General features: G+C 37.7%; 1 protein-coding gene across 1 annotated transcript in view; it reads right to left on the bottom strand.

Moving 5' to 3' along the window:
* The window catches only part of ANKDD1B (ankyrin repeat and death domain containing 1B), a 79,777-nt gene that overhangs the window by 19,148 nt on the left and 36,621 nt on the right, over positions 1-24,008 (bottom strand). Inside the window, exons 8-12 of the mRNA XM_012541119.2 lie at positions 19,629-19,727; positions 12,889-12,987; positions 10,364-10,459; positions 7,752-7,850; positions 3,439-3,534 (exon numbers count right to left, since the gene is read on the bottom strand). Coding sequence (XP_012396573.1) covers positions 3,439-3,534; positions 7,752-7,850; positions 10,364-10,459; positions 12,889-12,987; positions 19,629-19,727 — 489 coding nt within the window. The remainder of the gene's footprint in view (positions 1-3,438; positions 3,535-7,751; positions 7,851-10,363; positions 10,460-12,888; positions 12,988-19,628; positions 19,728-24,008) is intronic.

Here is a 24,008-nt window from a genome sequence, read left to right on the forward strand (position 1 = left end):
GGATCATTTGGGGAGAAGGGTAACCAGACCAATGACTTGGTTAGTATAGAAAACTCCCAGTGAAAAAATTCTATGTACCCGTGTAGACAATGTTCTGCACTTTAGGGCCCGAGGATGATGGGCAGTGAGAAGTTCAGTAATCTGTGCAAGGTCATACAGCCACCCTGTCAGATTCGGGCTCTGTTTCCAAGTCTTTCTGATCCTGAAGCTGGGTGTCTGTCTAGCCACTGAGACCATGCTGCTTCCTCCATTTGCAAGCGTAAAGCGATGGGCTCTGTGCCCAGAAGGATGACTCTGAGAAAATGCCAAATCCTCAATCCTCAGAGAAAGTATAAATTATAAATAAAAGCACCCTCCCCCAATCTGTTCTCTCAAGGAACTAGTTTTGTTTCAGCCCAGTGCCCATGGTAATCACTCTGGGAGTGGAGATAAAGTCTGGCTCTTATTCTCACAGACATCATCCCCATACCTATGGAAGACAGAGAAAAGAAAGTCCTTGCAACCAAAGTGCTCGGCCCAGTATCAGAAACTGATGTGATATGCCTGGGGGGGAAAGGGGAAGAGGAAATGACATTTGTGAAGAGACATTACCTTTTGTTTGCTGTGATGCCCTGAGGATCATGGAACCTTCCCTTCTGAGCTACAACTCGTGCCTTCTGCGTGCATTTTCTCCGCCACTAGAAGTGAGCTCCTGGAGAGGAGGGACTATCATATCCCCAGTGCTTTTCACAAAGTAAGCAGTAATAATAATAATATCTAACATTTACTACGTGCTATGCACTAGGCTGGGCTCTTTACAGTTATCCTTTCTTTTGATCCTCACATTTTAGGAGGTAATAACAATCATAATCATTATTATGATTATTATTGTAGCTAACTTTTAAATGGCACTATGTGCCAAGCTCTGTATCAAGTGCTTTACAAATAAATTCAGCTGATCCTAAAAACAACCTTGAGAGGTAGGTGCTATGATCCCCATTTGACAAATGAGGAAATTGAGGCAAGCAGGGATTCAGAGATTTGCCCAAAATTACAGTTAGTAAACCTCTAAAGTGGGATTTGAACTCAGGTCTCCTTGCCTCTAGGCTGGTCACTCTACCCACTGTGCCATCCACCTGTCATCCATGCTTCATGCATTCATTCATTCATTCATGCTCCTTGTACTAAGTACTAAGAACGGTCACTTACTTATGTAGTAAGTACTAAGAGTGGTTACTGACATATTTTAGAAAGTTTTTCAACCATAATGGTTTTCTGGTTAACCTCCATTTAGCTAAGAAGTGCATTTGAACAGAGAAACCCATTTCTCAACCAATAATTCCATTTCCCCACTAACTTAAGCAGGAAATAGCATAAAAAACAGAGAATAGCTACTTATCCCTGCTTCCTCATTTCTCTGAAACACAATAGCCTACAGTGTCATGCAGCCTCCTACTTCCTCAGAAGATAAATGATGCATTTGTTTAGCTAACAGAAATTCAAAGGGAAACTGCAGAGGGGGAGGGAGGATCGGAAAGAAAGTGGGAGCAAGGATAAGAAAAAGGAAGAAGTAAATCAAGAAGAGGAAAAAGCTTAAGTTAGGATTTTGGGACAACTTTCACCTAATACTTTATACTTTCAAATAAGTCATCCCAGTGGTTACCACATAGTGCCAGAACAAAGCTTGTGCAACTTCCCATTTAGATTTTCACCATTTTCAGAGTTCCCGTCCTGAAGAATTAATCACAATGAAGTGTTTTGGGCCTCAATGATTGGGGGTGGCCTTGTGATCAAAACCTGATATAAAGGGAGGAGACAAAATCCCCATGAATCAACCTGTGAACCACCTACCAGTTGGGGATGCTTTGAGACTGTGGGCTGTCCATTTACATAGAGGGCTAAGAAAGGGATTGTTGGAATATTGGCTAAGGAATATGGCCATGATGTCATAACCCTGGTAGTTCAGAGTTAGCAAAAAAAAAAAAAAAAAAGGATAAAACACTGGCTCAGCTACTAATTAGTTATAGATAGGGATTTATTCAAATGACTTCCCTCAATTTCCTTACTTCTGAAATAAGGAAAGTGGATCAATTGATTCCTTCTAGTTCAAACATTCTGGTACTTAAATAAAAATGGGGTGGAAGAAGAGATAGGGTTTAACCTCTTATTTATTTATTATTCTTCCCCACAGTAGATCCCCTATGATTTGTGTGGAATACAAACCATTTGCCATTTTCTTCTCCAGCTCATTTTACAGATGAGGAAATTGAGGGAAACAGAGTTAAGTGGCTTGCCCAGAATCACACAGCTAATAAGTGTCAAAGACTAGATTTGATTATTCCTGACCCAGTGCTGGATCCACTGGCCCATCCAGCTTCCCTAGAATACAAATATCCAAAGGGATTTTCCTAGATAGCTGGCAGACCTGGCTGATTGGGAGATGCACTTCAAAAAGGCTTGAGGCTGTGATTTTGCAGAGCTGAGGTCTCAGCAGCTACCAAGACCACATCGAATCCTATCCCAACAGAGGACCAGAAGATGGCATTATAGAGCAGTGTAGGAGAGACCCAGCAGAAAGCAGGGTGAGAGAATATCGCCAGAAGCCATCAGAAGGACTCAGCATTTGGAACTCGAGTTCCATACACACTGGTCATATATATTTCCCAATGTTTATGTCCCTTTATTGATTGAGTGCCCACTTTCCCCACTAGTACACTGTGGAAGACCATTCCTCTGTATGTCTTAGAAATCTTTCTTGTCATAAATTTTACTGTGTTGTTTGATTGAAATTTCATTTTGAATTAATGTGTTCTATGGTTGGTCTAGTAAATGACTCATGTGGGGGCTCATGAATTATGGTTTGGTAGATGCTGGCCCACACCTGCCTTAACTCTGGCAAAGCTTTCTGAGGGCCCATGTATGTGAGGGAGGAAGGGAGAGTCGTTTGGGAAGGTGCTCAGGTGTTTTTGGTCCTCTTTTCAGGGACAGTGTGTAGTTCTGGTTAGGAACAAAACCTAAGTGGTCCTGTTGGAAAGCCTAGGCCTGAAAAAAGTTTTTTGTTGTTGTTCAGCTGTATTTGACCCCTTTTAGCTGTCTTCTTGATCCCTTGTTCCACAACATGCCAACATTGTCCATGAGATATTATTATTATTATTATTGACAAAGATACTGGAGAGATTTGTCATTTCCTTCTCCAGTGGATTAAAGCAAAGAGAAGTTAATCCAATTGTCCTACTGAGTGTCTGAGACCCAATCTGGATCCAGGTTTTTGTGATTCCAGTCCCAGTAATCTATCTATTGAGCTACCTAGCTGCCACTAAAGAAAACAAGTTAAGGGCCTAACTCAAGATCACCCAGCTAGTAAGGTCAGACGTGAAAGCAATATTACAGTAAATTAAACAGAAATACCCTAAATTGCTTCTCCAGGAGCCCCACAAATAAATTTTTCTTCTTCCTTACCTGTCTCCAGGTGTAATATCTCTCCGCTTTGATGATCATGTCTACGATGAGAGAATGGTTGCTCCTGGATGCTACAGCTAAAGCAGTCTTTCCTTGCTGGGAACAAAAACATAGCTGACAGTTGCTCTGATAGCCATCATTCATTTCTAAGCATACTGCTGCAAGGATGTCATTTGGGAGAGGAGATGGGGGTGAGGGAGTTGTTGGATCACCTCATTTAAAAAAAAAAAAAAGTCATAGGTCCTCCAAATATTTCTCCAGTCTATGCCGTGGCTGAGAAATTCAACTCAAGAATATAAACAGAATCACATTGCTTTATCTTTATTCCCCCCCCCCATCCCACCTTCCCTATAGAGGAAACAAGGGCTCTCCTTGTCACCACTGGTCTCCATGCCTATTTTATTCTATTGTCACAAGCAGCTCACTGGCCAAAGGCCAGTGGCCAAAAGGCGATCAGGATGGACAGGCCTGGTCCTTATACAGATCCTGAAGTAGATACAAACTCATGACCTTTCTCATCCCCCAAAGCAAACCTACCTCAAGTCTTTTCCACCCCTGCAGAGATCTCTAACTCCTACTTTTCTCCCTTCCCCCGCAAAAAAATGCTCCCTGGATGTCTAAGGTCCTTCACTGGGCTGGCTCTCCAGCCTCATTCTCCAAACCTTTGCTACCTCCTCCCTAAAATTTCAGTGTCTCAGTTTCCCCCCTCTGTAAAAAGAGGGAGTTGGGCTTAAGTCTGATTGATTCCAAGGTCCCTTCTAGCTCTAAATCTCTGTTCCTGTGATCCATTTCTTCTTTAGAACCCTGCTTGGGGCCAGAAAAATCTCAGACACTAATGAGACAAAGGTCTCAATGGTAGGATTTATCCCTCAGAGATAACATTTGCATTTTAATAATATCTTCTACTGGGATTGCATACTTACAATCCATATTAGATGGCTTACTGTCTCAATGAGGGAGAATGGGAGGGAGAGACAAAATTTGGAACTCAAATTTTAAAAATATAAATGTTAAAAATTATAAATGGAAAAAAATGAAAGATTATTGTTTTCCAATTTAGCTTTCAAACCAGCTCCTCCCTACAAGCCTTTGAAGTATGCACAGCAGTCGTACCATAATATCATAGATTCCCGAAATCTTAGAGTTGGAACCTCAGTAAACATCCATAGTTCTATCATAATCCTTTCTACAATGTGTCCATCTTACAGAATGGGAAACTGAGATTCAAAGAGCTTAAGTAGATTGATTCATGATTATACAGTATGGCAATGGCAGGCAATCATTGAACAAGCATATACTAAGCCCTTACTATATGTTAAACACATTTATTAAGCACTTACTACTTCCTGCTAGGTGGGCAGTTAATTGATGCCGGGTACTGAACTTGAAGACAGTAAGATTCCTCTTCCTGAATCAAATCTGACCTCAGATATTTTCTAGCTGTGTAATCTTGGGCAAAGCACTGCCAATTGCGCCCACAAAAATTTAAAAAAATTTTTTTTTTTTTTAAAACTACAAAGGTAGGAAGGACTTTAAAAGCTGAATACCAGTTTTTATATTTGATCGGGGAGGTAATAGGGAACCACTGGAGTTTACTGAGTAGTGGAAGGCAAGTTGAGGGGATACAGTTAGATCAAGACTTTAGGGAAAGAGTTTAGCTGAGAAAAGAAAGGACGTAGCCAGAGATTTGGGGCAGAGAGAGGAATCAGAAAGCCATAGTTCAAGTGATGAGGCCCTGTACAAGGTTAGTAAGTGTATGAATGGAGGAGAAGAGATATTTGGGAGGGTTACTGAGAAAAAGAAAATAAGATTGTCAAAGCAAGAACTAGGTATCAGCTGTCAAGTTGCCCTAGTCCAGAGATGCTTCCACTACAAGATATTCTTAACCTAGTAAATTTACATGGAAATCTAGGGAACTAGAACAAACAACAAAGGAAACAGGTTTGCTTTTGTTGTGTTTCTTTACTGAGTTTGGGGGAGGGGGAGATGTTAATGGAGATTTCCTAGTTCTTCTAAATCAAAGCTTTTGTCCAAGAAATTTTTATTTCTTGGGTATTTCTTAGGTATACAAATCAAACATTTACTGATAATAACTCATAAAATTCATTTTAAAACAATTTTACCATTAAATGAAAGCAAACTTGCTTACTAATGAAAGGGATATGCTTGTTTATTTTTACATAAAGGATTAAATCTGGGCAGAATATTTGATATCTTTTACTGTTACCAAATTTTCAATGACTCCACATTCAATTAAATGATTCCACATGGGGTGAGACCCACAATTTAAGAAACTTTATTCTATCTTGCCAAGTCTGTTCCATTTATGTGTTCTAAAGCCAGTCCCAAAATTGAGCTGTTAATTTCAGAACACAATTAATCAAGATACTGTGATAAGGGGATATTGGAATAATTTTTAAATGTGGCTGGCGGTGTCCAAATCCAGAACCCCACTCCAACCAGCACTGTGGTAGTGGGAGACTTAAAGAACTGTGTCCCTTCTTTATCATCCTAAATGCATCTGGAGACTCACTAGAAGTACAATTCCCACAAGCACCAGTGTTGGCTATTTTCCACGTATTGAGAGTCTTAGATGAGCCTGAAAATTAGGGTTGGAAGCAATCAGCCTCTAATCAAGGGCACAGTAATTGGATTACAAAGTACTGCTACTTCTAGAGCTTTACACAACCCCCTAATCTCTGCCATCTGAGTGCTGGCTTTCAACACCATTCCCAATCATGGCAATTAGTCTATTAGGAGAGCAGCATAGTGGGTGCCAGAGGTTTTTTGCTCTTAGAAGAGCATTTTCCTTAGGAGTATATGCTTGAATGGGAATGTGAAGGCTCCTGGTACTGGTATCATTAAGCCTGTGTTACTCTCCAGAGATTAAACTTCAGGAAGAGGGAAGAGCCATACAAAGTCATAGTTTTAGCATTTTTTCTTTTTTCTTTTCTTCTATTCATTAATAATGCACCAGGTCCCAGGAAACATCACTTAACTAGGGTGGATAAAAAGTGAATGCTAGAAGAGGAGGTTTGTGAAACCATTTTCAAGCATGATCTCATTTGATCTCCAAGACAGCCCAGTGAGGTAAGTACTATGAGTATTATTATCCCCATTTTAGAGGTGAGGAGCCTGAGACTTAGAATTTCAATGACTTCCTCATCGTATATAACTCCTCTCAGAGGCAGGATTCTAATTCTCATTTTTCCTGACTCTTCACTATACCCAAAAGGCTTGCCTTTTAAAGAAAAGGCAGTAGGAGGAAAGAGGAATATTTCCAAACTATTTACTATCAACAGAAGGGATTCAGACAAAACCATCTAAGGTTCAAAATCTCTTTTTCAGCATCCTTCATTGTCACCTACCTTATCTGAGGATGTGGGGAGATTTGTAGGTAGTATGGATGTAACTCAGATTTTTCAGGTGAAATCCTTCAAGCAGAGTAACTTGTCCTTGACTCTCAATCTCAGTGTTAAGCTGGGATACATTTTCTGGGCCTTTACCAGCCATCTAATTTCTCCTTCCCCTAACCCAGGATTTTTGGGTTAATTTAATTAATTAATTAATTTAATTCCAGCTCAGGAATTAAAATTTAAAATATGATCAAACCACATTCCTTCAGACCTGAGTAGTGTGAAGATGATAATATTTGAAATGGGTGGGGTTGAAGTTTCCAACAACAAAAATAAAAATAAAAGAAAAAAAGGCTATCTAATTGTAACAAACTTGAGATGGAAGGAAAATGTACTTTCTTCACTTTTTTGCAGAGGTGGGGATTTATGAATGTGGAACATTGTGTTGGCTTTGCTGAGATGCTTGTTAAAAATTTTGTCCTTTTTTATAAGGTATGGTTGTTGGAGAAGAGAAGAAAAATTTACTCAGAAATGAAGGTAATGTCAGAAAAAAAGAAGTAAATAATTAATGAGAGGGGAAGGGTACCTAAGCAAATAATTTCAACAAGACTCAGTTAAGGGGATTTCTCTACCTCCTTAAGAAGTGGAAGAATAAAGAAGCTTTCTAATACCTTATAAGCTCTGTGGATGAATAATAAGTTGTGAATAATTTATGCTTTAGTATTCATTTGGAGACTGGCCTTAAGTAATACTTGCTATTGTATATACTTGGAAGATATAAAATAGCATTTCTCTTTTTTAAAAAGATATAATTCAGACTCGTTTGGCTTTCACAATGACCCCTGCAAATTTAAAATTTCACTAAATGGCAATATGGACCATCTCTGGTGAGTATTTCATATATGCAGATGTGCTAACACTGAACCTGGAGCAACAGCAGACATTTAGACTTGTTACCTTGTCAACAGCCTTCAGATCACAGCCTGCCTTCAGTAAGGTATCCACCAGTTCCACATTTCCAAGATCTGCTGCTAAATGCAGAGGGGTCTGCTGCTTCTATAACAATAATTTTGTTGGTTAGTTGTGTCTTTGGGGCCCCATTTGAGGGTTTTTTGGCAAAGATACTGGAGTGATTTGCTATTTTCTTCTTCAGCTCATTTTATAGATGAGGAAACTGAGGCAAACAGGGTGAAGGGACTTACTCATGATCACACAATTACTAAGTGACTGAGGCCTTTTTTGAACAGTTCTTCCTGATTCCAGGAATTCCTGATTCTATCCTCTGTACTACCACCTGTATCACAATAATCTCAGACACTTATGCTTCAAGGTTTGCACAGCATATTAAATGTATTCTCTTCTTTGAGTTGGTATTCTTGAGGATGGCAATAATTCTGACTGATTAAGAATGAGAGAAAATGAATATTATAATGAGAGGATATTATAAAGAGAGAAAGAGGGATTGGGAGGGAGTTAGGAGGAAAATCATGACTTTGATCATGTAACACCCCCTCCCCAACCTTATGCCATCTAATCAAGGAATTTATCCTAGCCCAGACCTGAGTAAAATAGGAGATTCCCCACCTGGATAGATTCTGAACAAGATTGAGGAGAAAGTTCAACCTCATTATCACCAATGTCTTGTAGATGCTAGCTTGGCCAGCATCTTTAATGTTTCGGAAAGGAATAAATTCTGTGTCTCCCCAATATTAACAATTGCTTATTTAATAATTTTCTCTGGTTAATATTTTTATCACTTTTTTCTAAGACATCTTAATTTATTTTAAAGAATCTATTTTACAGATTATGAAAGGGACAATTGTTTACAACCATGTAGTAAACAGACTTGTTTTCAATAGGATCAGTAGTCTATTTGGATGAATAGAAAATAAAAACAAAATAGAGCACTCTAGGATCCCATGCTGGTAGGACAGCTGAGGCAGAGGGAGTTAAGAAGAAACCAAATCTCTTCCAACAATGTCTCTTTAAATAAATATTCAGTTTAAAAGAATTGCACATGTTTAATCTATATTGGATTACTTGATGTCTAAGGGAGAGGGAGTGGGAGGAAGGGAGGGAGGCAGAAAAATTGGGAACACAAAGTTTTGTAAGGGTGAATATTAAAAACTCTTTTTGCATATATTTTGAAAATGAAAAAAACTATTATAAAAAAATAAATAATGAAATTAGAAAACAAACATAAATAAACGTTCCTTTGGGACTAAGGTTTGAAGCTCTATTTAAACAGCTCTAGGTTCCAAATCTAGAGACCATATAGGGCCAAAGTGGAAGATTTCAATGCTATTTTTTTCATTTTTTTGAGAGACCAGGAGGTACAAGAATCTGTTGAGCTGTCCAAGCTTATCTCTTCTAATGTGGAGAACAAACTCACCCAAATCCTGATTCCAGGCTTGCTCCTTCAGGTGTTTGATCCCAATTGCTGTCCCAATATGGAAAACTCTTTGCTTGAGTTTCAATCTGTTCTAACTTGGAGTTGACTTTAATAATCCAGACCTCTCCCATACTCTGCCTTCCCACCTCCCACAATGGCACAGTACATAGATTATTAGGTCTGGAATCAGGAAAACTCATCTTCATGAGTTCAAATCCAGCCTCAAACATGTACTAGCTTCACTTATTCCTGTTTGGTTCAGTTTTTCACCTGTAAAATGGGTTGGAGAAGAAAAAAGCAAACTACTGCAGTATCTATACCAAGAAAACCCCAAATGGAGTCACCAAGACTGGTGGATACTATTGAAATGATTCAACAGCCACTATGTTCATTGGGTTTATAACACAAAACTTGGAGCAATGGTTAACAGACTGAATAACAATCAGGATGCAAAGAAATCTCAGCAAGTGAGGGCTCCAGAATGTGATTCACAGCTTTGCTCCCTTCCCAGATCTCCCACTGACTAGCTAAGCAATTTTGGGACAAGCAGATCACTTTCTCTCTCTGGAGTTTAGTGTGCTCATCTATAAAATGAAGGCTTTAAACTAGAAGATGTCGAAGGTTCTTCCAAGCCCTGAGGTCCTTTGGTTCTAAATCATATTTATTATTCTGTCTCAGCATTTCCAGATGGAGCCAGTGATAGATTGATCTTATGGAGCATTTGCCGCTTCTTCAGTTAATTGAATCCATGTAATTTTTATATTTCGTGTGGCCTTTCAGTCTTCAGGCTTAAAGGAAGACACATTAATGACTTCAAGATAGAAATAAAGCTTCCTTCTTGTGGAAAGGGGCCCCCTGCCAATGACAGTGCATCAGTTTTGGGGAGTGGCTCTTGATTTAGAGACTCTTCTAGCAATAGGTTTCCAAGTCATTGTTTTTCTATCAAAATATCTGGATGTATCCAATGTGAACATTTGAATAATGCACTGGCTGCCATCCATCTAGCAGAGGAAGCTTGTGGGAGAGGGAGGGAGGTGGAAGAGTGCACACATCTTTCTAAAGAGCTGGCCCTTATCCTTTAATTCACCTTGACTTCCACAGGAAACAACACAAAATCCAACATAATATTTATATGAAGATGAGGAATCACTAGTGGATTCTGCCTCACTTTGCTTACCTGATTTAAGGCATCAACGTTGTGCTTAGCTCCCAATAATTTGTTCACTACAGTGACATGATTATTGACAACTGCTAAGTGAAGAGGGGAATCCTGCTGCAGAAAGATAGAAACCACTTTAAAATGGGGTATTCTCCCTTAACTATATTGTTCATATACCATTACCATGCTATACAATGAATTGGCATGGGCTCAGAGTTCATGGGTTCAAATCTCGCTTCTTGCTAGCAAGGTGACCTTGAAAAAATTATTAGATTTAACACTGGATGGACCACAGGAGGCCTTTCTCATTTGACAGATGAAGAAACTGAATCAGAAATGAAATAATTAAGTGATGCCCTAAAGCATTAAATTAAAATCATTAAATTAATAACAATAACTAAGATTTCTATAATATTCTCATGTTTGCAAGGCATTATATATATATATATATATATATATATATATATATATATATATATATTCACTTGATTCTCACAACAATCTGACAAGGTAGGGCTATTAATACTTTCATTTTACTGATGAAGAAATTAAGAAAGAGAGCAGTTAAATGATTTGTTCAAGGTCACATAGCTTTGACAAGGCAGAGATGGCATTCATAAATTAAGTTCTTCTGACTCCTAGAGTTAGAACTCCTCCCACTATACCAGGCTGACCCTGCCCCTCTCCCCCCATAGCAAAAAGAAGAGGTAATTAGGTAAGAAGGAAGGATAGCTATTTCTAAAAGAAAATGAGAGTGAGAGAGAGTGACAATGTTCAGGGAAAGGGAATGGCTGAATTGAAAAGAATGAGTGATTCAGAGCAAGCAGGTGTGGCCACAGGCAGATTAGCAATGGGGCGAAGAATGGTAGTTAAAGCAGGAAATGTAAGTCAAAGGGAAGGTACTTGGAGAGAAAGGCAAAGACATGGGAGGGAGAAGATGAGAAAGTGGGAATGACCTAAAAGTTCCACAAGGTTGGAGGAAATATGATTTAGAAAACTGGGAGAGATGGGTTCAAGTCTTGGTGCTTTTACTTGTGCATTTTTGTGACTTCTCCTATGGAAAATGAGGGAGGATGTGATTAAATTATATTCTTCCCTAGGTCTTCCCAAGCTTACCCATTTGTGCCTTTCTGGAAAGCAAAGTCTATACAGGTGGGTAGAATTACTGTAAAGAATTACAGGCCAATGATGTCAAACCCTAAAAGCATAATAAAGACTAATAATAATAAAGATTGATCTGTATATAAGGAATTCTGCATTGGTTTTAAAATGATATCTGTTCATATTGTATTTTTATTTAGTAAATATTTACCAATTTGGTTTTTACAGCACTTGGACAGGTCATGTATTTGACACCTCTAATACAATCCTCCATAGCCAAAACAAACTGAACTGTTGTGTGAAACATTTCCTATTTTTCCTTTTCCCTTCAAACCTTCTAGAATGCTTGAGCAGAAAGAAGGAAAAAAAAAAATCATCCTAAATAATAAACCTGCTTTGTAAGGAAAGACTCTCTGGGGAAGGAAAAAAAGGGGGATACATTGGGAAATGTGGATAATATGAGAACAAAAAAAATAATCAATAAAATTTTTTTAAAATAAAGTATAGCACATTAATTTTTAAAAAGCTTTTTCCTCCTTATGAAGCTGATGGTGACAATATTATGCATACTTTACAGATGAGGAAATTGGACTCAGGTAATATGATTCGCCAGGGTCACATAGCAAAGGATGACTAAACCAGGCCTCTGACTCTAAGTTTTGAAATGTCAGTGAATACAATTAACATGGTGGTTGAAACATTTCTACATATTAAAAAGTTCTTTGGACTGAACTGAGAAAATTTCAAACAAGTTTCAGTGAAAACTTGTCCTCCAAAACAGCCTAACCCAGTTCAAGTCACACCCTCAGTCTGGAATTATCAGAACATATAGTAACAGATAATCGCAATCAGAATGAGTAATATTCTCAGCAAAGAAAAAAATGTGAAAGGATTTTCCTGGTTCAGCTCCAACACAGAAGGTCATTGTCAAAATGTTTGCTTTGGGTGTGTTGGGTCATTTTGAAAAGCCAACATGAAATTCCAGAAACCAAAGTTAGAAAAGTTGATTGAATTTTAAAGAAAAATAGATAGTTCCACAGAAGAAACAAATGATAATTTTCATAATATAGCTATGTATGTATATATATATACTCCAGTAAATATTGTGGCTTCCTCATCTTCCCAGACAAATTTAATAAGAGTAATGACATCTTGTGCATATATGGAAGTTTTATTGCTTTAAACATTAAAATGTAAAATACACAAGCTTATTTTTTATCTGCATTAGACCTTTAGCCACCCTTTCCTTAAAAAAAAAAAAAAAAAGCACAAACGAAAACAAAAACAGTTATTTCTAAAGAATAGCCTCCATCATAAATAAATCTGTTTTCCACAAATGTACCAATCCATCCAAAAATATAACTACCCAAAGTCAACCAGCCACTGAAAAGCAAATTGGGCATGATGACCCCCTAAATGATAAATTACTGTCTACCACTCACCTCAGCTTTCTGGTCCAGAACAATGTTTTCATTGAGAAGAAAAGTAACAAGGGGTACATGGCCATTCTGGGTTGCTATTTGCAAAGCAGTAATTTTGTTCTGAGAGAATAAGAGAAGGATGAGGGAGGTGAAATGGTTTTCAGGTTAGAATCAGAATGCCACTTTTAATATATCAAGGATCTGTCATTTCAATGGTGGATGGAAATTTCACACCTTATTAATTGTCATGATCACTAACATTTGTATAGTGCTTCATGTTTGGAGATTGTTTTACTGTATGGACTGAGTTGCAGTGATCAAAAAATTAAGTTAAATTATAACCAGGTGGCTAGCCCTCTGACCGTATGCACCTCTGAAGTCCATTAGTTGGCCAAAATGGCAAAGCTTCCACTTTGGTACAACTCACCAACCTGCCTCTTTTCTGGCATGACCTTCAAGATTCCAAGGTCAAATCCTTGCCAGATAAGCCATAGCAACTGTATGTTAGTGGAGAATTCAGAATGGTTGGTTCAACAGATATTTCTGGTTTCCACCATTCACAGAATATATAACACAGATGAATACTTTACCCCAAGGTTCCAATGAAGTAAAAGCACAATCTCCTTTCTCCCAGGGATGGGAAATGAACATCTGGCTTCATTTATGACTAGTTTCCTCATAACTTCAGTCAAATTATTTTACTTGATGAACCTCAATCTCTGCTGCTCCTAAAAGGTACCTTCTTAGTCCTCTTTTGGGCAACTAGGTTGCTCAGTAGATGGAACATAAGGCCTAGATCAGAAAGACCTGAGTTCAAATTTGGCCTCAGACATTATTTATTAGCTGGGGTTTTTTATTATTTATTTATTATTTTTTAAAATTATTATTTATTATTTTTTTATATTATTATTTATTAACTGACACCCTGGGCAAGTCACTTTACCCTGTTTGACTCAGTTTCCTCATCTGTAAAATGAGCTGGAGAAGGAAATGACGAACCACTTCATTCTAATATCTTTGCCAAGGAAACCCCATGTTGGATCACAAATAGTCAGACACCACTGAAGAAATTCAACAACAAAGTTTTCTAAATTTTATCCATTCTCCAAGATCCAGCCAAAAATTATTTTCTCCATGGGACCTTCCTTCTCCATTTGGTCCTACTCAAAAATGAATTTGTACTCTTCTAGGTTTTGTCTGTGTTGTTTTTTTTTAGTCATGCATTGCTTTAGGCTGTTACTTCATGAGATAGGAGCAAGATCTGCTCATCTGGTTGGGGCTCAACCTCAAAACTTAATTGTTCCTGAGAACTAAGCTATTTAGAAAGTTTCCTGATATTCTAAGGCATAAAAACCCAGTGCTGGAAAAGCTGGCAATTCTCCAGCTTGACAGTCATTCCTTTGTGAGCCATCTGACTAGGCTCACCAAGAAAGCCAACATGAAGGTGAAGGGAATTATATCCATAAGATTAGAAAGTTGGGGAAGAGAAGGAGGAGGTTGAACAAGCATGTATAGCTCTCCTATTTTGGGTCAGGCACAGTGCTTAAGGGCTCTATTTTGTTTGACCCTCACAACAACCTTGTAGGATTAAATCCTATTTTTCCTACTTTACAACTGAAGAACCTGAGGCAGACAGAGATTAAGTGACTTCCTCAGAGTCATATAGGTAGGAAGAAGCATTTGAGGCCAGATTTGAAGTCGGGTCTTTTTGACCAAGTCCAGCACTTGATCTATCTGCTATTGTTGAGAAAATTTCTTTTCTGAAATGTTATATCATTTACATATGTCTCATTTCATTCCAGGCATGACCCTTATCAGACCCTGGTCCAGATGATTTAATAATGCAAACATAGTGTCCAGAACATATGAAAAAGTAGTCCTGCTTAAGGCAGACAATATACGGACAATTCTGTCTAGTTTGGGTCCATATTTTAGAAAGAAAATTGATGAGTATTTTTAGAGAATAATGACCAGTCTGGTGAGAAGGTCACAAATTGTGCCAAACAAGTCAGTAAAGGAACCAGAATAGAAAATAGAGTACTTCTTGAGGTTGACATGACTATTTTCAAGAATTTGAAAAGTTCTCTTATGGAAGATGAATTAAAGTTCTTTTGATTAACACCAGAGGAGCTTCATTAGAAAAAAAGGGACAGAAGCACCAGAAAGATGGATTTCACCTTGTTTACTAAACTAAAATTGATTCTAAAGTAACTTCCTGAGTCTCAGTGATTTTTTTCCCTCCAATTTCTACTCTTTCTTTCTGGGAGGAGAGGATGAATGAGGATGGGAGAAGGCAGTGGGGTTAAGAGATTTGCATGAAGTCAAACAGTAAATATCTGAGGCCACATTTGAACTCAGGTCCTCCTGACTCCAGGATTGTTGCCTAGCCACCTTTCTACTCTTTCTTGAATCCCGACTTCACCCAAATAATCTTTCTATAGTACTGCTGTAATCATGTCACTCTTTGATTTAAAAAAAAAAAAAAAAAATCTTTGATAGTTCCTCACTTAATAAATAGTAAACATCTTACTCTGACACCCCAGGTCTTTTACAATCTGACTTCTACCTATTCTTCCAATTTTATACATGCTATCCCAAAAAGACTTAGTGCCTTTTTAAGTTAAAAAAATCTAGTAGCTTCTCTCTCCTAAGTTTCCCTATGGAATTTCTTCTTTTCTTCCTTCAAAGTCCAACTCTGGTTCCATGCATGAACCTGGCAAGAATGTAGTTTCCAAACTCCAGACTTCCCCTTGGTCTGAACTTACTGCCTTGGTGACTCAACCTCAAACACTGTCATCAATTCAGCCTTGTTCATTCCACCTCCACAGCAGCTGCCTTGCCCTCTTAATGATGACTGTCCTGTGGGCTCCTCAATGATTGTGACTTCTTGCCAAGGATGCCATATCTGGAGGACCTCTCCTACCCAGAAGATTAATTGCTGAGTTCACTTCCTGCTCACTCTAAGGTTCATTCTACCACAACATCAGCCTGCTTTTTAGACCCTCTCTTCTCTCCTCCCAAATTCCCTTAATGTTTTGTCATTAGGATGCAAACTCCTTGAGAAAAGGAACTGTTTTGTTTTTTCCTGGTGGTTTGTTTGTTTGTTTGTTTTATCCTGTGCTCTGTGAGCAAAGCAGAATTGGATTAGCCCAAAAGAAATACAAGATGAGCAAAATTAGAGAAGCTACTCCAAATGTTCACATGGATTAGTTGTATTTATATGTGGACAGAACACCCAAACTCATATTGGTCTGATCAGTCACACTTGTACATACTGTGGTTTGAGACTAACATAATGGAGTCATTCTGGTCATCTTCAAAATAAAGGTCAACAATTTTACCAATCCTTACCTTTTAGGTACATAGAAAATGCTTAATAAACATTCTCTCCTATATATCAAGCTTTCTTCCCTTTCCATTCTCTCTGGAGATGATATCTTCCTCCTCAAATGTTTTGTTACTCTTTTCTCCCTTTATCCCTGTAACATCCTCATTTTGTTAAGGTCCATGGATTACAGGATTATAGAATGAGATTGGGAAGGGACCTCAAAAGTCATGCAGTCCCCTGTTCTTATAAATGAGGGAAAAGGCCCAAGAAATTATGACTTGTTTAGGTTCACACAAATGGTTAAGAGGCAGGATTTCAATATAGTTTCTCTATCTTTGGATTCAGTGCTCCCCTTGATGCGGGAAAGATTCCAATCTTTGATTCCCAACTCTCCCTACCTACCTATAGGTACTTCTTGTACCCCAAACCTGCGGTTGGAAATCAAAGATTGGAATCTTGTGTCGATAAATGAGGTCTAGATTTGGGTACCTAAATGAAATTAGGGTTTAGTTAAGGTCTAGTGGCAGGTTTGGGGTACAGAGAGTCAAACAGAGCTCCCCTGTAACCCCCTTGGATTCGGCGCAAGGATACGGCGGTATATAAGGTCTAGTAGCGGCGCGAATTCCCAATAAAAGCATTTATTGGCCCGAGAGCTAGATTGATAAAAGAGGTTTATTATTGAGTTTAGAAGTAGGGGATAGGTGAAGGTAGAGATAAGGAGGGCACTGGACAGAGGGTCCAGTGGACAGAGGGTACTCACATGGCTAGCATGTTTGGAATCTCTGCAAAGAGGGGTTCCCAGTGTGGCCCTTTTAAGTCAGAGACTTAGCTCGAGGGGCTTTTGGGGGTAGCCCCAAAGTTGGCTCAGATCTGGGCGGGGCTGGGACAGGTCCCAATCTTCTATTGGAATTCAAAGGGACCAGGATTTGTGAGTCAAAGGGTAATTTACATTAACTAAGGGGGGGGGGGGGGGCGTTGGGAATCAAAGATTGGAATCTTTCCTGCATCACTGCCACTAGACCTTAACTAAACCCTAATTTCATTTAGGTACCCCAAATCTAGACCTCAACATTTGGTCTATACCTCAACACCCTGGATCACTAAAACCCGGTATTTTAGTTTACAAAAACCTGAAGGAGCCACTAGTACTAGCTTCTTTACAAAAAATGAGTAAAACTTAGATTGTGGAGAGGGTAAAGTCACATGGAAAACACTTTCTTTTCCTTTCCTTTCTTTTTCTTTTAAAAAATGTGCTTAGTCATAAACCCTGATTAAAAGGACTTATTATAGTTCCCAGTTACCCCAGAGAAGTACATGATTGAGTTTCATTTTGCTTCCTCAAATGTTCGAGGAACTTACTGCTCGGTTCTTGGAAATATACTGGTTTATATAGTTCATGTAACTGAATTTTAGTGACTCCTTTCCTGACAGAATGCTATTTCTTTCAAGAACTTTATTTCTCTTTAGCCCCTTCTTACTTCAGTGAGCACAGCTAAGAATATTCATGGAGCTTGGAGACTTCTGGTTCAATTTGAAATCAAATGAGGATATAATCTTCAGTTTTGTGTAGAGCTCTTTGAGGAATGTGTTAATAGACCACTTATGGTCTTTATTTCAGTTCTTTCTAATAAACTCAGATGATGACATAAAGCAATCACTCCCAAACTTAAACCTCTTGATGTGGTACAGCCCTCAGGAATGATGTATTTTTTTCCCATAGGCTATCTTGCCTTAGTATACCACGTATAGCTAAAATGCTGAGTCTAAAAGGTTGCTGACCATCAGATAACAGCCTGCTGGCCATCAATAACAGAACTCTTGAAGCTACGGAGCATCAATAATGAGGTATCTAAAGTTAAAGTAGATACAATACAAAATTGGATATCCACCACCTTCAGACCTAAAAATATATCTCCTGAAGGATTCCCCATGAGTTCTGCCTAGAGAACTATAGGTAAGGGACCTATGCACAAAGAACCTGTCTTCTGTTTTCTAAGACTTAGATAAGATTATTACATTTCACAGTGGTCCCATTAGTTGTTAGTGGTATTTCCCTCCTCAAATATCATACATATTATCTGTTTATTATATGTGAAATCTAAGAGACCTCAAGTCAAGTGCCTTTTCAGTCTTATTTTTGTGTCCACTATTCCTTGCACAGTATCAGAAAAATAGTAGATACTTGATATATAACTTTTGAAATCAGAGGCTGAAATGTAACATTATAATATAGTTTGCTGGTATGGTATTTAGGTGTCTGAAGTGAAGAAGAATGGAGTAGAAATCTAACCTGAGACACTTAACCAGCTCATTTATTTTATTTTGTTTTGTCATCTGTCAAAAATAGTAGCATATACCCCCCTGGGTTATTGTGGAGATCAAAGAAGATAATACTCATTTGTTCTTTGTACATTTTAAAGGTTTACATGAAAGTTATCTTTTAGATATAGGGTAAAGATTGTTATTGGCATATTGTTTTCTGATAACACTGTAACTAAACTGTTACAGACTAGGGAAACTTTCTTGTTTAACTAAAGCATAAGGTATTTAATAATGTTATTTGTAAATATAACACATCTAAGTGGGTTGTCACAAGAACATGCTAAATACAATAAAATTTTAAAAATTATTTCAGGAAAAACAAAACAAAACAAAGAACCTGATCATTCCTTAATTCCACCTCTAAGCCATAAAATTAGCATATCAGTGATATGAAATACCTCATTTCTCTCACTTTTCCCTATAAATTTATCTGCTTGCTCCTTGCTCTTTACTATCTTGCCCTTTTGGAATTTAACCCCCTTTAATTGGTGTTATAGTTATAATAAACTTTGCCCCTTGACTTAGAGATGGATTTGAGGCTGAAAATTCCCCTGACACCAGTCTAGAACCCCAACATTTTAGGCCCCCCTTTGAACCCCAACATTCAACTTAGATGAGGCAAAAAAGGCCAAACCTTTCAGATATGCCTTATGTCCACCAGATCCTCAGCATCTGACCTATTGCTATAAAACTAAGGAACTCTAGGACCTTGCCATCCACCCATCATTGAACCCTTAGCATTTTTAGGCCTTTCCTCAGCTTAACGTTCATGTATCCTCTCTCCCAATTAGAATTCCCTAAGAACAGGGACTGTCTCACATTTTCTTTTTACATCTCAAATACTAAGCACACTTAGGCTTAATAAATGCTTTCTTAATTCATTCCTTCATTCTCTATCCTGTTACAAAAAAATCAAACTTCTCCCAAGTGAATGAGAATAAGAGTGTTCCTTTGGAGTAATATCAATGGGGAATGTCAGAAATAAATCCAAACAAAAGCTCAGGTGACAGACAGCTGTCAATCCTACAAAAAGTCAGTCCCTAGACTTTCTCTTGTCTGCAGACAACACATGAAGTACTCCTAATAGAGGACCCTGGTAATGTGTACCTACATTATTTGGAATGTTGACATCACTTCCTGCATCCAATAATAATTTGCAGCATTCTTTATAACCTCCTGCAGCAGCCAAAAAGAATGGCGTTTCTCCATCCTGTAACAATAAAAAAACAAGAGTAACAAGTCTTCTAATCTCAATGATCCAATTTCAGCACTCAGGTTCTTTCAACCTTATGATGCTAATTAATGAGTTTAGATTCTAACAATTTTAAGAAAAGAAAGGATTCACTTTACCATATTTATGTGTGCATTTTTCCATGCCCTCCTCTAAAATCCATCTTTCAAAATTTGAAGTAGAAATGGGTGATTTATTATTATTACTATGTCATTTTTTACAAAATTCCCCTTCTAGGGCTTGCTTTGCTGTTCAGTAGTCAGAGAAGATTTTGGGAAAGTTTGGTAAAATAATAATCAAGGTCCAACCATTTTGGTGAGCAATTTGAAACTATGCTCAAAGGGCAATCAACCCAGCATACTCCTTTGATCCAACAATACCACTATTAGGTCTATATCCCAAAGAGATCATAAAAAAGAGAAAAGGACCTAAATGAACAAAAACGTTTATAGAGGCTCTCTTTGTGGTGGCATAGAATTGGAAACTGAGGGAACCCATCTATTGAGGAATGGCAAGTTGTAGTATATAAATGGAATGGAATAGGGTTTTCTATAAGAAATGATAAGCAAGATGATTTCAGAAAAACTAGAAAACTTACATGAACTGATGCTGAGTGAAGTGAGCAGAACCAGGAGAACAATGTACACAGTAACAGCAACACTGTGCAAAGATGAATTATGACTTAGCTCTTCTCAGCAGCATATTCCAAGACAATTCCAAAAGGCTCATGATGGAAAATCCTCATCCAGGGAAAAAACTATGAAGTTGGAATGCAAATCAAAGCATACTACTTTCATTTGAGGGGGTGGAGTGCTGTATGTTTTTCCCTTATGTTGTTTCTTCTTTCACAACATGATTACTGTGGAAATATGTTTATTATTGTTTATATGATATTAAATATGTTTACATGATTGCACATATATAAGCTATATTAGATTACTTAGATTGAGGGGAGGAGTGGAAGGGAAGAGAAAAAAATCTGAAACTCTAAATCTTATTTTAAAATGAATGTTGAAACTATATTTACATGTAATTAGAAAAAATGCTATTTCAAAAAAAAAAATCAAGCAATGAACAGCTAGAACTAGCTATTGTTTAAAAAAAAAGTGGGGAGAGGGTAGAGAATAAAGAAAGAGGGAGGAGAGATAGATAGAGGGAGAGAGACAGAGACAAAGCGATAGAAACAGGGAGACAGAAAGAGAAAGAGAGAAAGGAATATAAATGATGTTCAAGGTTACAATGCCTAGTTCATTTCTATTTATATTATGGAGAAACCTACTCATACTCTTTGTCCTATTTTAGCAGTAGAATACGTTAAGAATGTAAACTTTTTGAAGTCAAGGACTCACTATTTTAGGAGAGTGTGTATGTGTGTATTTCTAGTGCCTAGAACAGTGCCAGCACAGAGTTGGCACTTTGGAAACAAGTTAGTAATTGTTGAACTGAATTAAATTAAGAAAGGAAGTGAGAATTAAACATAGTGCTTTTGATGCCAATAAAACATTTCAGGTTTGCCAAATGCCAGGAAAGAATGCTGGATTGGGAATAAGAGGGACCAGAGTATGAATGCCAGCTCTTCCATTTATTGCTGTGTATTCTTTGGCAAGTGATTTAACCTCTCTGTGCCCTGGGTTGCCAATCTGAGACATAAATGAATTAGACTAGATGACTTTCTAGCTAAATCTACAAACTTTTCAATAAATGTAATCTAGAGACTCCCAGCCATAGTTAGCACTAGTCCTAGTCTCTATGCTCTTCATTGAAAGTAGTATTCTTCAAACTTCTTTGATTGCCAGTAAAAAAAAATTTGAACATCCCCAATATATACATATTAACTTATAAATAAATATACATAAGGGGCAGCTAAGTAGCATAATAGATAGTGTGCAGGGCCTGAAGTCAGAAAGACATTCATATTCCTGAGTTTAAATCTGACCTCAGGAACTTACTAGCTGTATGACTCTGGGAAAATCATTTAATCTTGTTTGCTTCAGTTTCCTCATCTATAAAATGAACTGAAGAAGGAAATGGCAAATCACTCCAATATCTTAGCCAAGAAAACCCCAAATTAAGTTGTGAGGAATCAGATACAACTGAACAACAAATATATATATTTCTGTACCAATAATTATAAAACAATATACAACTTAATATAAAATATATTCATTATATATAATGAAACATTACCCCAAAAAAGGATACTTTAAAAAATGAGATAAAGATGAAATATTATTTAGTCCCAGAGGTAATAGGGAGCTACTGGGATTTTCTGAGTAATGGGTAACTTAGTCATTGTCACTGTTTATCATTTCAGTCATGTCTTGGCTATTCTTGGCAGATATAAGAATGGTTTATTACCCTTTCCATCTCGGATCATTTTATAGATGAGGAAACTGAATCAAACACGGTTAAGTGACTTGGCCAGAGTCATTCAGCTGATAATGTCTGAGGTCAGATTTTAACTCAGGAATATGAGTCTTCATCTTCCTGGCATTATTTTCATGTAGGAAAATCAGTTTGGCAGCTGTCTAGGAGTTGGATTGAAAAAAGGGAGAGACCATTTTTTTTTTTCCTTTTTGATTTGATTTTCTTAATCTGTGCAGCAAGATAATTGTATAAATATGTATACTTATATTGGATTTAACATACATTTTTAACATGTTTAACATATCTTGGATTACTTGACATTTAGGGGAGAAGGTGGGGAGAAGGAGGAAAAATTTGGAACATAAGGTTTTTTGCAAAGGTTAATGTTGAAAAATTATCCATGTTTATGTTATGAAAATAAAAAGCTTTAATTAAAAAAAAAAGAAAAGAAAAGAAAAAGGGAGAGACTTGAAGGAGGGAGACCACTTTGAAGATGACTACAGTAACTCAGGCCAGAGGTAGAGGCCTAGAATTAGGGTAGTTGTATGTGATTCGATGGGAAAGGACCAATGTAGAAGATGTGAATGTAAAATCAGCAAGATTTGACTACTGAAAGAGAGTGACTGAGGTTGCCACGGGAATGATAGAAAAGATTGGTGGTGTCCCTTTCACAGTAATAGGGAGGTTAAGCAAAGGAGTGGGTTTGGAACATTCTCAAGAGGTCTATAACATAGATAGCATCTCACTCCTGCTCATACCTTACCAGTCACTCAGAATTATCAAAACAAAAGGGAAGGGGCCTGACTATTACTCAGCAGCCACCAACCACCCTGGGACACTGGGTCAGCCAAGGGACACAGATTCAGCTGAAATGATCTAAGGGAAAAGGTTGGGGATACTATTGGGAAAGGGGAAGAGGAATTTTTCCAAGAGCCCCAGCAGAGCTACTGGTATGGATGCTCTGGTCACAGTAAGGTAAAACTGCCCTAAGGGGCCCACAAACTGCCCAGAATGGGAGAAACCAGAAGTTTGCACAGATTCTCGAGGAGACAAAGGAGGGGGAGGTTGAGTAATGAGGGGCAGGAAAGTGGGGAGACCCTCTTGTAATAGAGACAAGTCCTGTGATTGGCTATCCAAGGAAAATGGAAGATGACTCCGATCTTTTTGGGGTTCTTCCATATAGAAAGCTTTCAGAGATAATAATCTATCTCTATTCTGGAAATCTGTTAAATTAAGAAAACAGCTATTTTAAAGAGACTCATAGGAGTCCATGATTAAATTAGAATCATTGGCTTTGTGCAGGAGAACAACGTTGTCGTCATTGTATAACTTATTTTGTATAAAGGGAACCAATCATAAATGGTAATTACATCCACTTAGACTTTATGAGTTTTCTCTAGCATGCTGCTTTTTTGTAAATAGCTTAAAAAGGAGCTGAAATCCTGCTGTTCATTTCTAATAGTAAAATACAACTGAAACTTGGATAAAGCTATAAAGTACTCAGAATTAAATTGATGATAATAATATTGACCCTTAACCTCATCTCACACAATATTCTGCTTATACCTTTCTTATGTACTTGCACGTTATTTTCCATTAAAATTATGTGGTTGCATCATATTAGAATGTAAGCTCCCTGAGGACAGGAAAAATCTTATCTAAATTTCATATCTCTTCCAGGGACTGCAGTTCTTTGCATAGAACTTTAAACATTAATTGATTTTTCATTGAATGCAATTCAATTATGTAGCTATCCAATTCTTCAAATCAGCTAAGTGACTCAGGGAATAGAGTGGGGGATGGGAGGTCTGCAGTGAGGAAGACCTCAATTCAAATTCAACCTTAGACATTTCCTAGCTATGTGACACTGGGCAAATCACTTCACCCTGTTTG

This window comes from Sarcophilus harrisii, chromosome 1 (assembly GCF_902635505.1).
Source record: "Sarcophilus harrisii chromosome 1, mSarHar1.11, whole genome shotgun sequence".
NCBI classification, from domain to species: Eukaryota; Metazoa; Chordata; class Mammalia; order Dasyuromorphia; family Dasyuridae; genus Sarcophilus; species Sarcophilus harrisii.